Genomic DNA, 14,692 nt, shown 5'->3' with positions numbered 1-14,692 from the left:
TGATTTTTTTTAAAGGGGGGGGGGCCTGGGGTTGTATTGCCCCCCCCCCCCCCCCCCCGGCAAGCTTCCAGACCCATGTTTACAATAAGGCGATAATTGGCCACTGCATTCCATCTCTGGCTCTCGCTGTTGTCCTCACGTTTTCTGCTGTATTTCTCGAGCTGTTGGCCCAATGCTGGCTTGTTGCATTAAATCCTGCATTGCCGCATCGGGAAATCTGGTGCGTGCCCTCTTTTTTTTCTCGAGGGGCGCGCGTAAATAGCCTCAATTGTCGTCGTCGTAGTGGACAGTAGTACCGTAACGAAGTACCTGTAGCATCCCGTCCGTCTATCTTGCTTGGCCTTTTGCCTCGTTAATTTAGATTAATGGAAGCCAAATTAGCTTCTACCTCGACTTACGCAGAAGGGCATGGCGGGAACCCACGATGCGCCAATGGAGTAGCTCAATTTGGATTCCTGCAGACCTGACCCGGACGACGCTCTTTTTTTGGCTTCTCACTCTTTTTTTTTTTTGCTTGGGCACTAAAGCCAACAGCCAGCCAGCAAATGAAACGGCCCAATGGCTGCTGTCCGGGGTTGCGGACCCCCTTCGGTTGCGTTGCGAAAACAAGTTTAGTCACAGAGTAGCACGATTTGCTTCCAAAGTTGCACGATTTGCGAAGGGAACTGCCCGATTCTGCGACTCGGTGTCGAAACCTCCCCCGTCTTTGCACTGAACCGTCTTTGGTGATACTGTTTCGAAAAAAAGAAGAACCGGAGGGGAAAGGGACCGCCGCGGAGCCCAGGCCAAGGGTCCAAATCCAACAGTGTTAGTCCAACGCCACCAGTCAAGTACTCAGCCGATCTTAGATGGACGCGGTTGTATGTGTGCGTAAATGAGCATGGCAGAAGTTCCTCCTCAGACAGGAACGCCTTCTCCACGTTGTTGGGCCGGGCATCATCACACATGGGCAAACGGCACGGTAATTTGACTAGCTGGTGATTGGGGGGAACGGGGAATCATGGGGATTGGCAATCACAAACCCCAAAACAGGCTGATGTCGACAGACTCACCGTTCCTCGCAGGCAGAATCCTGACGGCCGATATCCGGGGAGATTGGTTTTGGATGAACGTCTAGGTCAGGGAGATAAGCGACCAGATACATGGAAATTACAACTGATACGACGACTCACCACTAGCAGTAGCACGCCGGTGCTGTGAAGGGCAGGGATCTACAGAAACCAAGAGTTGCTTTTCGTGAGGGAGCTTACCTGGAGCAAGGGCTATTCATTCATTGCTTTGTGTTGCCCTCCTCCTCCGGAACGAGACCACGGGGCACGGTAGTATCGTGGACGCGTAAATCTGGTGCCGAGATGTATCGAAAGCGAGCGTCCATCTTCGTATCGTCGGAAGCCTCCAGCGTGCCTGCAGCAGCCACAGAGCAAATATAGAACGGCATCCTTCCGGCAGCTTGGGCCGCCACGAGCACGCACGGGCTTTTGCTCTGAGTCTGCGACAAGTACGAGTACCTACTCGTACTCATATCGTACGCAAGCAATCGGGCAGCGGTCACTGGCATGCCGCTGTTGCAGGTACTAACCGTCGGCTTGGGACTGTTTAGCACGAGCGGAGCTTTGCTGGGGGATCCCTGAGTGCCTCACCATGATGGAGATGCTGGGCCATGGACCATGGCCCGGAACGGCTCCATCCCTCGTCCATGGACCGCTGACCGTCTTGGCTTCATGCTCCATCCTTTTGCTTCGTACAAGTGTGTATGTAACCTGTACGAGGGCACGAGCGCTAGCAATTGTGCAATGCAATGCCGAAAGCTGCAGCCTGGAAAACCCCTCACGAGGGAGGAGTAAGAGGAAAGAAAAAAAAGCACCGACGAAACCAGAGCAGGAAGTGGGAGAAAATCCGTCAGTTCGGAGCCGTATAAGAGCAGGTATGAGCCCGTAGAGTAGCAATTGGCCCGGGACTTGATGGTTCTCGCTGCTCCGAATGAGACGCCGGAGCCTGTCGCCTCTTTTTCTGAGCAGCGATCACAACTGACAAACAGTGGCTGGCTTTCCCGTTTCGACAGGACGGCTGCCCATCGTGGACCTTGTGTCGGGCTTGTTGGAGCACGGCCGGACGGGGGGCCATGCTCGTGTGCCAGGAGCAGACTAGGCCTCGAGCCAGACGTTTCACGACTGCTGTCCGGCCCGGAGAGCCAATCCCTGCTGATCAAGAGCGTTTTGGCGGGGGGCGAGCGAGTCCTGGCACCGTCGCCTTTGTTGTTTCTTGATGCTCGAGAGCTAGGCAAGGCGTGACATGGGCGTCCCTGGCAGGCAATCTCGAGCGAGTTTTTTTTTCGTGTCTGTCGCCCCCACCCATTGGATGCCATGTCCTGTCCTGTCCTGTCCGTCTGGTGCTGGTGCTGGTGCTGGTGCTGGTGCTGGTGCGGTACTCGTAGGGCAGCCTCTCGATTCGACAGCGGCCCCTGCTTGGTAAGAGCTAGTTGGCCGTATCGGTGCTTGCGACCAGATTGCATCAATTTGATGTTGTGTTGCTGGATTGTTATCGCCGTTCTCGTGGGCTCGTACGTCACTCTACAGCGGACGTCAGCTCTGCATCCGAGCAGGCGAAGGGCTCGCGTTCCATCCGTTGCTGTTGTGTTGCGCGTACACGTACAGCACATTCGATACGACGCCGCACAAGCTACAGCAAGAAGCCAATATTCATGCAAAGAGCCAGATGCTCCGGCCGCGGTGTGGAGGCTGAGCGAATAAAAACATCAAGTCGTTGAGCGATGGCCAGCCCTTCGTCTTCGTTCCTGCATATGCACGCCGTAGAGGATGGAGGGGAAGCTGGCCGCATATCGCCGATTACTTGCAGACTTGTACCTGTACGAGGTTTAGTAAATGGCTGGAGCTAAACCCATTGACCCCCCTTGTGTGACGGGCTAGGTCGAATTGGTGCCGAGTTAGGGACCAAATGTCCCTGTACATGCTAGCGTCGAGCCTGTGAAGAGAACCTAGCAAGATTGCTCCCAGACAAAACAAAACACCAGGTAACGTTAAAATCCCAGCTATTGCTTAGTACTAAGGTAGTACTAAGGTACATTGCCTAGGTACCTATAATGACACGGAATATTGATGGGATTAGCAACTGCATCGAGGTGCTACTAAGCTTACCAGTCATACTATCTACATACAGCTATGATGTGCTAACATCGTGGTACTCGTACCTAGCAGCTTGGACTAAAGTACCACATCATTCATTCACTTGCAAGGCTTAGTTGGTATGGATCAATAGGTAATTATCTTAGGTAGTAGACCTTGGTAGAAATCTTGAGAGCTGTCAAAACCGGAGCAGAGGCGCAGATACAGGACAGTTGCTCGTACAGACACAGGCACAGGTACAGGTACTCCGTACTGCACACCGATTTGTTCCCCCTTCGCCCAGGGTAAGAGTTTGCTCAGTGCTCCTGCATCGCCGACCCGACGCTTCGGATTGGGCCACTGCTCAGTAGCGCCACGCAGATCCTTGCCGTCTGGCCTCTCCGACGCGTGGACGGGGCTCCTGCCAGAAAGATTACAGTACGATACTGTACCTTTAGTACCTGTAAGGTACTACTAAGGTACTAAAGGTACGCTGTATTTCCCCGGCTGGTACGGTACAGGTGCAGGTACAGATAGTCCTGATGCAGATTCAAGTGCCCGAACAGGACAAGCACAAATCCTTCAACAACGTGGAATTTCTCCTCGTCAGTGTTTGCTGCGTCCCTGGCCAGAGCTCTCGATGAGTGAGTGCTCGTACCTCGTGCTAACTAACGGCACTGGCTGCATCCTAGCGCAGGCATAGGCACGGGCACAGGTACTGGTACGAATGCTCTCCGTTCGTGCCTGGTACCTTGGCGTAGGCTAGCGCGCTGCTCCTCCCACGCCAGCAACGGAATCCTCCCGTGCGCGTTGCTTTGGGCTTAGTACCTCCGGCCCGGCGCCAGTTCAGGTACGAGTCCAGGTACAGGTACCTGTCGCGGGTGCCGCACCGCCCTCACAACGGCCATCGCCAGAATCCATCGCCCATTTATCGATCGGCCTTAGCTCCAGCGTCTTGGGATCTTCATCTTCAGCTGCACGGCCAAAACGAGACACGCCGTCTTCAGCGCCGCGCTGTCTCAGTCAGACCCGGCCGGAATACCGCATACCGCACGCCTCGCCCTTCTAGAAGCACCCGCAGAAGGCCGTCGACGATATTGCCAGGAGCTCGGAGTACTCCGTGCGATTCCACGCCATGGTACGCGAGCGGTCCTTTGCTCATCTCGCGATGCTTCGACTCTGGCTACTTTTGCGCTCCGTACGTACGAGGTCGCGTTCCTGCAGCTCAGGCATCGCATCGCACGCTCTTGCAGCAGCTGCAGGTTGCATCACGCTTAAATGCGGTTGCATGGCTCGCACATGTTTGTAGCCTTGTCCGTCACACTTGTACGAGTCCTGTCGCAAGCCTCTCTTCCGCACTCCGGCCTCGTCCATACAGAGCTGGGCTCAGTCATTCCGGCTTGTTCGTGCAACTTTGCCTGTCCTCACCGGCCCCATCGGTATGCAGACAAGGTGCCTAGCCATCCCAGCCTTCGGTAGGATGCAGTATCCCAGACGCTTCAGGGGTCCCACGACCCTGTCGGCCGAGAGACCAACAGGGAGCTGTTCCCCAGCACCATCGTCTCCATCAGGCCCCCCCCAGTCCAGTCCACCCTCGACGAGGTTCCGCGGTCCAATCTCCTGACTGACCTGGGGTCAAGGATAGCCCCCAAATTTGGGAATTTCAGCAGCAACTCTGTCTAGGGCCCTGGAGGAAAGCCCTCGCCCGTGATTCTCTGGCCCAGCTCATCTCAGCTCCAGCATCCAGATATAATATACCAGGACCGCTACTCTCGTGCCTCGTGCTGAGCATACCCACTCCACGCCTCGCCCTGGCCGAACTGTCGATTGAGTTCATCACCAGACTCCCCTGGAACAATCTTCATACTCATACCTGTATGGAGCACGGACTATCATATCCTTACATGTACTCATACGAATAGCGGAGCCAAGTGTAAAAAAAAAAAAGCAAAGCAAAGCACCCAAAAAAAAGAGGCCCCTCATCGCCTTGCTTCACCCTGGATCAGTCAGTCTCGCCGCAGATCCCCAGAGGGCATGGTCTGTCGTCGCCCTCCCCAGCCCTTGACTCGCAATGTGGAGCATGAATGCCATAGCCTTCTATGCTGGCGGCCCAGCGCCGCAGCAGGTTTCCAGGGCCAGGCCGCAGACGTCTTCCTACTGGTACTTGAATAGGTCGTCGACGGCACCTTCTTCTCCTAACCTCGACAACCATCCATCATCCGAAATGTCTCCCATGAGTGCCGCCGAGTTTTTCGAGCCTGCCATGGACAGGCCACCCTCCCCAAGCAGACTTCGGCAGCTCAACTCGCAGATGAGGCGAGCCTCGCAGCTGCGCCGCCAGAACGGCCACCGCACCGCCGCGTCGGCCTCAGTAGCTTCCAACCTCGAGAATCCAGGGTGGGAGCAGACTCTGGAGAACCTGTCACTGGGCAGGCGTGCTTCTGTAAAGTCCACCGGCAGCAGTGCCCATTCGAGAGAGCGTTCAGATAGCGTCTACGGCTTTGGCAAGAACCCCTTCCACCGGCGAGTGAGATCCAAGCGCGAGAGCAGCGCCAACTCCTCCTCAGCCAGCTCCATGTATTCGGCTGAAGCACCTCCGGACAATGCCATTGCTCCGCCCCCCAAAGAATCATTCATACAGGCCTTTGCTCGACGACGAGCTTCCCGAGACGACACCGCAGCGGCACAGAAGAAGCTGCAGATCTCGGGCCCCTACAACTTTCAGCATGTCATGCACACCAATCGCGACGAGAATTCGGCGAACGAGGCCCCCGAGCAGTTGACGATGCGGGCAACTGGCCCAACCAGCGCCCCCAACGTCAACGAGGAGTCTGGTCTTCTCTTCCACCCCGACGCCTACAACGACTCTGGCGCGTTCTTCTCCCGGCCTGCTGCGGCGTCGCGCCAGTCAGCATCAGTTGGACCTCGTCGGCTGATGAGGCGGATCCGATCGCAGGACCAGCTCCGAGGAAGCACTCCTTCCATGTCACCACCACCCAGGCCACCCAGATCCCCTATCCATCCCACCGCACCGCAACCAGGCTCTCCCGGTTCGCCTTCTCGCAGACCAAGCCTCCAAGTCGCATACGAAGATGTTGAGGAGCAGCTGCCGGTCGTCAATATCGAGCGACCAAAGACCAGCGGCGGTTTCCGGCACCCGCAGCCGTACAACCCTAATGACCCAGTCGAGCCGCTCCCGCCTATGCCGATCGTGACTAGCCGAGAGGACTTCCATGTTTATAACACGATGCTCTCGCCAATCCTGCCCTCGCCTACTGAGCCCGCTTGGCCACTCGCCAGCCCTACGTTGGCAACATACGAGACCCCGCTTGCCGATGTCCCGGAGGAAGATGAGCACGGTGCCGCCCATCGACGGTCTATCCGAGGCAGCCAATCCGTGCCTATGCTTCGTAGATCCCATCGCCCGGCGAGCAACGCGTCAGAGACTCTCGGCAGTCTTCACACGATGTCGGTGCGGCAGCAACAGGCTGCTATGGAGTCGACCGCTGAGAAGCACGGGTTCGACTTTGGCGTTATCGAGGAGAGCTGGGAAGATGACATTGACTATTGTTATGAGCACGAAGCTGAAGCCGACTGCGACTACCAGTGGGAGCGTGATTCCATGGATACTGCCCGTGATAGCGATACTCTCCCGGTGGAGGTGACTTTGGCTCCCGAGGACGTCGAGGTGCCCATCGGGACCGCAAGGTCGTCCCCTGGCATGCTTTCGGTAGCCACGTTTGACGTTCCAGGCTTGAGCCCCATTAGCCAGGCATCGACACCTACTATCCAAGAGGCCATCACGCCTGTTTCCGCCGCCCCTTCGGCCAGCAACTTTTCTCTTCCCCTCCTTGACAGGAAGAAGTTGTTCCGCGTTTCGCATGCCTCGAGCTTCAAAGAGTCTCACGGCTTCACCTTGTCGCCTTCTCTGCTCATTCCTGGCGATTTCCACCAGCAGATGCTCCTTGAGGAGGGCGCCAGGCACGAGTACCCCGACGACGATGAGCTAGCGCTGCCATACACCCAAGCCGGTTTGTATGACGAAACTAGCAAGACTATGCAATGGTCGCAGCAGCGGGCGAGCACCTCCACAACGGGGACTGCCTCCACTCACTCTGATTCGACTGCCGATCGCCACATCTCTACCAACTCGACTTGGTCATTTTTCACCCGCCACACAGCTAGCAGCAGCGGGTCTGTGCACAAGATGACCGGATCCTGGACCGAGTCGGCGGAGCCTCTGCCCGTTTCTCAGGCCGACGTTCCACAGCATGTTGACGCCGAAGAAGAGGCCGGTATTGCCAGCCCAGAGGACACAGTCCCTGAACTTGTCTCGTTCCCTCTGGGTCCATCCAGGAAGGTTTCTCACAAGTCTCATGCCAGCGAGTCCGTTATCCACGAAGAGCCTTCATTCAAGCAGTTTGAGGCTGGCCAGAGACGGGGCTCACGAGCCAGGACTGCTAGTTTGAGCAGCCAAGCACCTCCTGTGGGACAATATGCCTTGTTTCCCCGATCATACATCAAGCCAACCGGCGACCGCATCTAAAAATAACAACACAGCAAAACAATTACACCCTCTCCTACATGTCGCACATCGATACGAACACACACATCGCACTCCAATCTTATTCGAAATCGGCCCTACTATCACGCACTCTCTTTGAAAGCATGCGCCATTCGATTTCCTATGTATCCCCAGCGATGTACACCACCTATTATTTCCTTGTCAAGTTTTTGAGATTCTCTCATACAGCACGATCCGGGCCCATGATGCCCGGTGAGACTATATGACGCAGAATCCTGTGTGATTCTTACCTATCGTTAATGGCGTTCTTCATTTCTGCTGTATAGAGTATTAGAGGCACAAGATTGCCTATGTTTGCCCGACGCTGGGCTTTTCCTTAGAGATGATGGGAACAAGGGAGGGAAAAAAGAGAGAGCGCACAATCCTGCCGGAAGAAAAAGAATGATATAGAAAAAAAAGGCAGGCAAAACACACATAGCTGCCACGGTCTTTTCTCTCTCTGTCTCTCTCTGTTGTCTGGAAAGACTGGAAATGGAAATTCCGGGATGGAATTGTGAGGTTTTTTATGACGAATGCGATGGGATTTATGAACTGGACTTTAGAAAGAGTTTTTTTTTCTTTTTTATTATTATTGTTATCTCGTTTTTTTTTGTCCTCGTCTCGAATTTTTCTTTGTCTTTTTTGAGTTGGCATCACAATTGGTCCTTTTTTTTTGTCGTTGTATGCAAGGAAAATACCTGGGATTTTTGTTTTGTTGTGCTCGAATCCGATATCTATCAAGGGTAATAAGTGCGGATTTTTGGCTTTTTGAGGGATTTTTTTTTGGATCTTGTTCAGGACACAAAACTGTGTATAATTTTCATTGAATAGAGAATCGCTTGAAATATAAAAAAGAAAAAAAGAGAACCGTACAACGGGATGTTTTTTTTTTTGGGGTGCCCCCTTTACGTTGTTGAAAGTTGGTGAAATGATGTTTCTTTGTTATGTGTAGCTATATTGAACTATTAACTACAGAAACCCCGTCCGTATCTTTTGCGAATAACCCAACCGACGTTGAAAGCATCAAGGCATGATAAAAAAAAAGATGTTATAAAAAAAACCGAGCTTTCAATCAGCCTTTGATAAAAAGCGAAACCACACGCCTCCAAAAAACGCCATCCTAGTTCTCATTCTTCCCTTCATTCCTAGTCTTTTCTTTTTTCTTCTTTGCCCCCGTTGTGAGAGTTTGTGGAATTAGGAGTGATATAAGCCAAAGTACCTCAGTTGGGACGGGGTTTTTATTTCTTTGACTTCTTCTTAGGTCGCTCCTCTTCCTCCTCGTCATCAACGTCGTCCATATCCTCATCCCGGTCGTCGTTATCAACATCACTCTCAGCACTTCCAGAGCCGGAACTCTCATGATTGCTGTCGTACTCCTCGGCGACATCGCTGTCGCTGTCCGCCTGGAAGTCCTCATCGACGCTCTCCTCGTCTTCATCCGCAGAGCCGCGATCCGCCTTGGGAGCGACGACCTCATCGTCAGACTCCATCATGGCCTCTTCGCGAAGAGCGGCGGCGAGCAGGTTGGCGTCCTCGTCGATTTCGTTCTTGACGCGCAGGCCCTTGAGCTTGAAGAAGGACTCCAGGGCCTTGAGATCCTCACGATTAATGTTGCTGAATTGCGATGACCCGGCGCCGTTCTTCATGACGACGGTGATGTCGAACGTGGACAGGGCGGAGACTGCGCCGCTGACGCGGGAGAAGGTGACGGACTGGGTCTGCTCGTAGGCGATGTACGTGGCGGGCTTGGGGACGAACATGAAGGCCTTTTCTAGGCAGTACAGGAAACCCTCGCTGGCCTTGATGGAGCACTTGATGCCATATTGATTGCGGTGGCTGTTACATGACAAAGTTAGCATTTACATTTGGGCAACAGTAAAAAGGAGTCGCTCAAAAGGGAGGCTACGCACGTAAGGAAGTCTTTCGCAGGGGAGGAAATCTTCTTGTTGCCGAGGCCTCGGAAGATTTTGGCCACGACGTGGTGCAGGGGCTCTTCATAATGGGGCTCGAGCTTGTCCTTGTACTTGCTCTCCAGCTCTGCCTCGTCAATGTTCAAGTCGATAGTCACCTCCTCGTCCTTCTTAAATTGCATGACGACAAAGGGATATCTTGTCTGACCCTGGCGGAGAGGGGGATCCAGGCCAATGCAGAGCAGGCAGTGCATTTCGTCGGGCTTGGGGAGCACCATAAACTTCTTGACGGCCTCGTACTGGATCTTGTAGTCGTACGTTTTACCACGGAGTCTGAACGAGGCTTCGTACATGTCGATGTCAAAACGACCTCTGCGAGAGTGTTAGAAAGGAGCCCACTGGATGAAGAGTGGGTATCAAGGGGGCTAAACACGTACCTGGGGGTGAGATGCAGAACATCGAGGAAGGTGGCGATAGTATCACCAGCCGTCTCACCAATCTCTGCCTTCTCAATCAGCGTCTCGTAGAAGAGTGTTGCGGCATTCTTCTCCTCCTCCTCGCCGGCGTCGCTACCGGCGTCCTCGCCCTCGGTCTCCTTCTTGGTCGTCACACCGGGAATGTAGAACCGCATCTCGACGAGCTGATCCTTGCCCGCGCCGGCCTTTTTGCCCTTGCCACGCGCACCGCCCAGCTGGCCATTGGTGCCGGTGTCGTTGGCGTTGAGGGGCAGCGCCAGCTCTACTGCGACTTCATTTCGACCAGCCAGATTTGTGTTTCCAATCTCAGAGTACGGCATCTCAAAGGCCGGGCGGTTCTGGACGTTGAAGACAATCTCGGCCTTGGAAAACTCGGCCTTGCCCCAGTTCCACCCCCGCAGCGCATGTTCCTTGTTCTCCAGCACGGTGCTGTACCAGTTCTTGAAGATCTTGCTGAGGCGCTCGTAATCCTCCTGCTGAAACCCGTCCAACTGGATGATGCCCGAGTTGCGCTGCAGGATCCGGATCTCGTATCCCCTGGCGGCTCGACTCCATTGGGCGCTTCCGATGTTGCTGTGATCGAGGGTGAAGGTGTCACCGCCGCCCGCGGGCTTCCATCCGAAGCCGGTCTCTGCGAATCTGCACTTGCCGCTCTCCTTGGAGAGATCAAGGTAGATGCTGTCGAAACTCTCGCTGTACGGGAAAAGGCTGTGGTTAGCACTCTGGGGGTCGGTTCTGGGGCAAAGTTTGCTGGACGCCGTGAACAAACGGAAAAGAGGGTGGCGGTTCTCCCTCTACCTTGATGAAAGAGAGGAGGGAGAAGAAGAAGAAGAAGAAACATGGGAGGGAGAGAGAAAAAAAGAAGAAAAAACAGTAGAGACGGGAAAGTAGAAGATACTCACATTGCAGTCATTTTGGCGGCCCAAATTGATGCGAATGAAATGATGCCAGCAAAGCTTTGGAAAATCAAGCTGCGTGTGGCTTTGCACAAGGTGAGGCTGCTTTAATGGATTAAAATTGAGCTTCGGCGCGACGCTGCACCGCGCAGAGACGCGCCACCCGCATTTGCGCCTCAGCCTTTGGGGGCTCAGCCACAGCAGACATCCCAGTTAGTGTGGCTCGTGCATCAGAAAGGCTGAGCTCTGGGATCTCATCTTGCAGCTCTCACGATGGATCTACACGGATGGGAGATATAGAACAGGCCCGTTGTGCCAAGATACGCTGATCTTGATCTTTGATATTCAGAGTGAAACTCAATATTTACATAAAAGCACAGAATATGATTGGCCGCTGCCGTTTTACCAAGCTCAGAGCTTCAGCGTGCTCGGGTATCGTTGTTACTACCATTAAGATTATCATTAAATTTGAAGCTATTTTCCAAGCTGTTGATACTTGACAAAGTCGCCATGCAGCTTGTGAATGTTGATAAACCCGCTTCGAGCTTCCAGGGCGTTGAACGGATTGCTGCGCAGCTCCTTGTCCGCATCGCCCGAGGTACCATCTCCCTCCCGCTCAATCTTGCCAGCCCAAGTGCGCCATTGAATTGGCTCCGGCGTTCCTGATCCCAGCACGAGTCCCAAGCAGATCAAAAGAGTGGCAGCAATGGTTTCGATGTAAATGTCCAATGGTAGAGAAGTTGCTGACGGTGATGTGGGATGCTGGACTGAAGTAGATGAGAGGACTGTGTGCTCATGCGCAGAGTAACATCTGGCATCATCTTAGCATCATGCGGACACATGTGAATTCCTAACAAACAAGAAACATCAAAGGAAAAAGAAGAGACAAGACAAAGACGAAACATCATACCCGTGAGCAAGAATGACCAGACCGACAACGGTCAGAGGACGAGAGAGAAACGCCATTGTATTTGAACCCGGTTGCTGATGCGATGAGGCTGGCGACTGACTTGGTGCTGGTGAGAAGGTCAAGTGAAGCTTAGTTGAGGCTCGGCATGGAACAAGCAAACGCCGGTCCGCGCCGGGTTCAGGAGTTTGCACAGTGACCAGCACAGTGGCTTCGCTGAGTTTAGCACGGGGAGGGTCCGCTAAGTGCCGGGGCGTTCACCACGGGTGGCAGGGTCACTAACAGAATGCGGTAGAATGTATTGCTCTTATAGGTACCAGCAACGCAAACTTTATTGTCAAAGATACTTTGTGACGGCACTGCGGCTAATCACGCTTGTTGCCGCCCTCGACGAGTGCCTTCCGCAATGCCAGCGCTGGGTTAGCACACACAGTGCGTCGCCTCCCGTAGCAACGAGATAACGTCAGTCATCTGAGCGCGTGCGATGCCAACTCAATACTACTAGGTAATGCTCCATGACAACTACATGCACTCCATCACCTGACAGCCGCGCTCCCTATTCATACCTCTCGACTCTCCCATCGCCATCATCAAAACGCTCCTCTACCATCGCCGGCAACTCCTCTGCGACCCCGACTCGCCATCTAGATGGAATAACCCGTCTCTGATTCCTCCATACCGTATCTGCCCATGGTATCGCCCAGTTACAGGTGCGGTCGTGCCGGCAGGGTCACCGCCGCCCTGCTGCTGGCATCGGCACTCGCCATCTCGCCAGGCTCGGCCAATATAATCGGCGGTGATGTTGGCCTCGACCAGCAGGTCCTGATGCCTGTTGGCCCGGGCCCTCTACTCCCTTCACAGCCCAACACGGTTCATCCCGGTGAACACACCTTTACTCTTCGACACATCTACCACCACGGCACCAACAGACACCCGACGCTTCACAGAAAGCTAGACGTCGTCCATGACCAATCCCGGGTCTTTCTCGCCGCCGACGATGGATATGCCGAGCACACTGTGCCGAAGCTCACAGCCAAGAGTCGTGGCGAGACGATCGAGCGGCTAGTTGACAGGCGGCCCTCCGTTGTCGACCCCATCGTCGCCGAATCTCGAAAACAAGGCTATGCGGCCGCTCTAGATGCCTCTGCATGGACGATGGACCAAGTATCCTCGCCCGACATCACCGATAAAAACACCGTTCTTACCATGGCATACGTTGCCGCTGATGCCTACGTCGAAAATGATGGGCAGACTGATTGGCAAGACATTGGCACCCCTTACAACAAAACTCTCGACTTTGGTTGGGGGACGGACGGTCTTCGTGGTCATATCTGGGCTGACGAGAACAATTCCACTGTCATCATCGGCCTCAAAGGGACATCCCCTGCCGTCTTTGATGGAGAGGGCACAACGACCAACGACAAGGTTAATGACAACTTGTTCTTCAGTTGTTGCTGCGCTCAACAGGGCCAATGGACGTGGCACCAGGTATGCGACTGCGCTACCGGCACATATGCCTGCAACAACACATGCGTGAGGACAGCCCTGCAAGAGGAGAACCGGTACTACGCCGCGGCTCGCGAGCTCTACTCCAACGTCACGGAACAGTATCCCGACTCCAACATTTGGATAGCAGGCCATTCTCTCGGAGGTGCCGTCTCTTCTTTCCTAGCCCTGACTTATGGCCTACCCGCCGTAACCTTTGAGGCCGTACCAGAAGCGCTTCCGGCATCTCGACTGGGCCTCCCGATTCCCCCTGGAGCAAATCCCGACACGCCACAGACACGAGCCTACACAGGGACGTATCACTTTGGCCACACCGCAGACCCAGTATACATCGGTACATGCAATGGAGCAACTGCTACGTGCTCGTTTGCTGGCTATGCCATGGAGTCTACTTGCCACACCGGCTATGAGTGTGTCTATGATGTTGTGGCGGATAAGGGGTGGCGAGTTGGTATCGGCACGCACAAGATTCGGTCCGTCATCTCAGATGTCATTCTCAAATACGACACGGTTCCCAAATGTGTTCGTACTCCCGATTGCCGAGACTGTGGTCCCTGGAAAATGTACGAGAGCAACGGCACTGAGACGACCACGTCTGCGGTTCCCACCACAACCTCTCGAACACGCACACGTACGTCGACGTGTCAGACTCCTGGCTGGTGGGGATGCTTGGACGAGACAACCACAGGTGGCACACACGTGCCTGAACCTACGACGACGACCACTACTACCTCGACTTGTAAGACACCTGGCTGGTTTGGATGCAAAGACAAGACGACGACGACGACGACGACGACGACGACGTCGGCGAGCACTTCTCGATCCACCGTAACAACGACTTGCGAAACTCCCGGACGGTTCTGGGGCTGCAACGATGATGATACTCAGACAAGCACTCCGTTCGCAACAATCCCCGCAACTACAACCTGCGAAACCCCTGGCAGGTTCTGGGGCTGTAATGATGCGGTGACATCTACGACCACACAAGCTGCCGCTGGGAGCACCGCTCCAACCATCACAGCTGCCCCCACCGAGGTGCCAACGTAAGGGCAAAGAATGAGAATGACTGGAGAGGAGATGGATGTACTTTTCTGATTTAATATTATGGCGTTGGGCATCCTGTTTATTTAATAGACCACTGCTGGGGTTAGCTGGGAAGATTTCGTGCTTGAAGCGGGCAAACATTCTGTAGCGTTTACGATAAATGAGTAGGTGGCAAACAGTACCTACCTCGACCTAGCGACTATCTAGGCATATACACAAATGACAACTGAGGTTTATTTTTCCATTTGACAATCTGCTGCTTCTTGT

General features: G+C 54.2%; 5 protein-coding genes across 5 annotated transcripts; 2 read left to right on the top strand and 3 right to left on the bottom strand.

Annotated features, from left to right (window-relative positions):
* Positions 1–1,270: 1,270 nt before the first annotated feature.
* Triagg1_619 (uncharacterized protein) lies at positions 1,271–4,987 on the bottom strand (the record flags this gene model as incomplete). Its single annotated transcript, XM_062901195.1, has 10 exons — positions 1,271–1,585; positions 1,641–1,760; positions 1,865–2,570; positions 2,653–2,679; positions 3,370–3,543; positions 3,615–3,738; positions 3,995–4,136; positions 4,329–4,502; positions 4,551–4,746; positions 4,917–4,987. The coding sequence occupies 10 exons, from the start codon at positions 4,985–4,987 to the stop codon at positions 1,271–1,273; spliced, it is 2,049 nt and encodes a 682-aa protein (XP_062760969.1).
* A 206-nt stretch (positions 4,988–5,193) lies between these two features.
* Triagg1_618 (uncharacterized protein) lies at positions 5,194–7,668 on the top strand (the record flags this gene model as incomplete). The annotated part of the gene is made up of 1 exon (XM_062901184.1): positions 5,194–7,668. One exon carries the CDS (start codon positions 5,194–5,196, stop codon positions 7,666–7,668), a length of 2,475 nt encoding a protein of 824 aa, XP_062760968.1.
* A 1,256-nt stretch (positions 7,669–8,924) lies between these two features.
* On the bottom strand, positions 8,925–10,985 carry Triagg1_617 (uncharacterized protein; the record flags this gene model as incomplete). Its single annotated transcript, XM_062901173.1, has 4 exons — positions 8,925–9,522; positions 9,597–9,968; positions 10,034–10,765; positions 10,975–10,985. 4 exons carry the CDS (start codon positions 10,983–10,985, stop codon positions 8,925–8,927), a joined length of 1,713 nt encoding a protein of 570 aa, XP_062760967.1.
* A 457-nt stretch (positions 10,986–11,442) lies between these two features.
* Triagg1_616 (uncharacterized protein) lies at positions 11,443–11,934 on the bottom strand (the record flags this gene model as incomplete). The annotated part of the gene is made up of 2 exons (XM_062901162.1): positions 11,443–11,779; positions 11,879–11,934. 2 exons carry the CDS (start codon positions 11,932–11,934, stop codon positions 11,443–11,445), a joined length of 393 nt encoding a protein of 130 aa, XP_062760966.1.
* A 631-nt stretch (positions 11,935–12,565) lies between these two features.
* On the top strand, positions 12,566–14,428 carry Triagg1_615 (uncharacterized protein; the record flags this gene model as incomplete). The annotated part of the gene is made up of 1 exon (XM_062901151.1): positions 12,566–14,428. One exon carries the CDS (start codon positions 12,566–12,568, stop codon positions 14,426–14,428), a length of 1,863 nt encoding a protein of 620 aa, XP_062760965.1.
* Positions 14,429–14,692: the final 264 nt, after the last annotated feature.

Source organism: Trichoderma aggressivum, assembly GCF_033847375.1.
Source record: "Trichoderma aggressivum f. europaeum strain CBS 100526 chromosome Unknown scaffold_001, whole genome shotgun sequence".
In the NCBI taxonomy this organism is placed as follows: domain Eukaryota; kingdom Fungi; phylum Ascomycota; class Sordariomycetes; order Hypocreales; family Hypocreaceae; genus Trichoderma; species Trichoderma aggressivum.
This window is presented reverse-complemented; position numbering and strand designations above follow the sequence as displayed.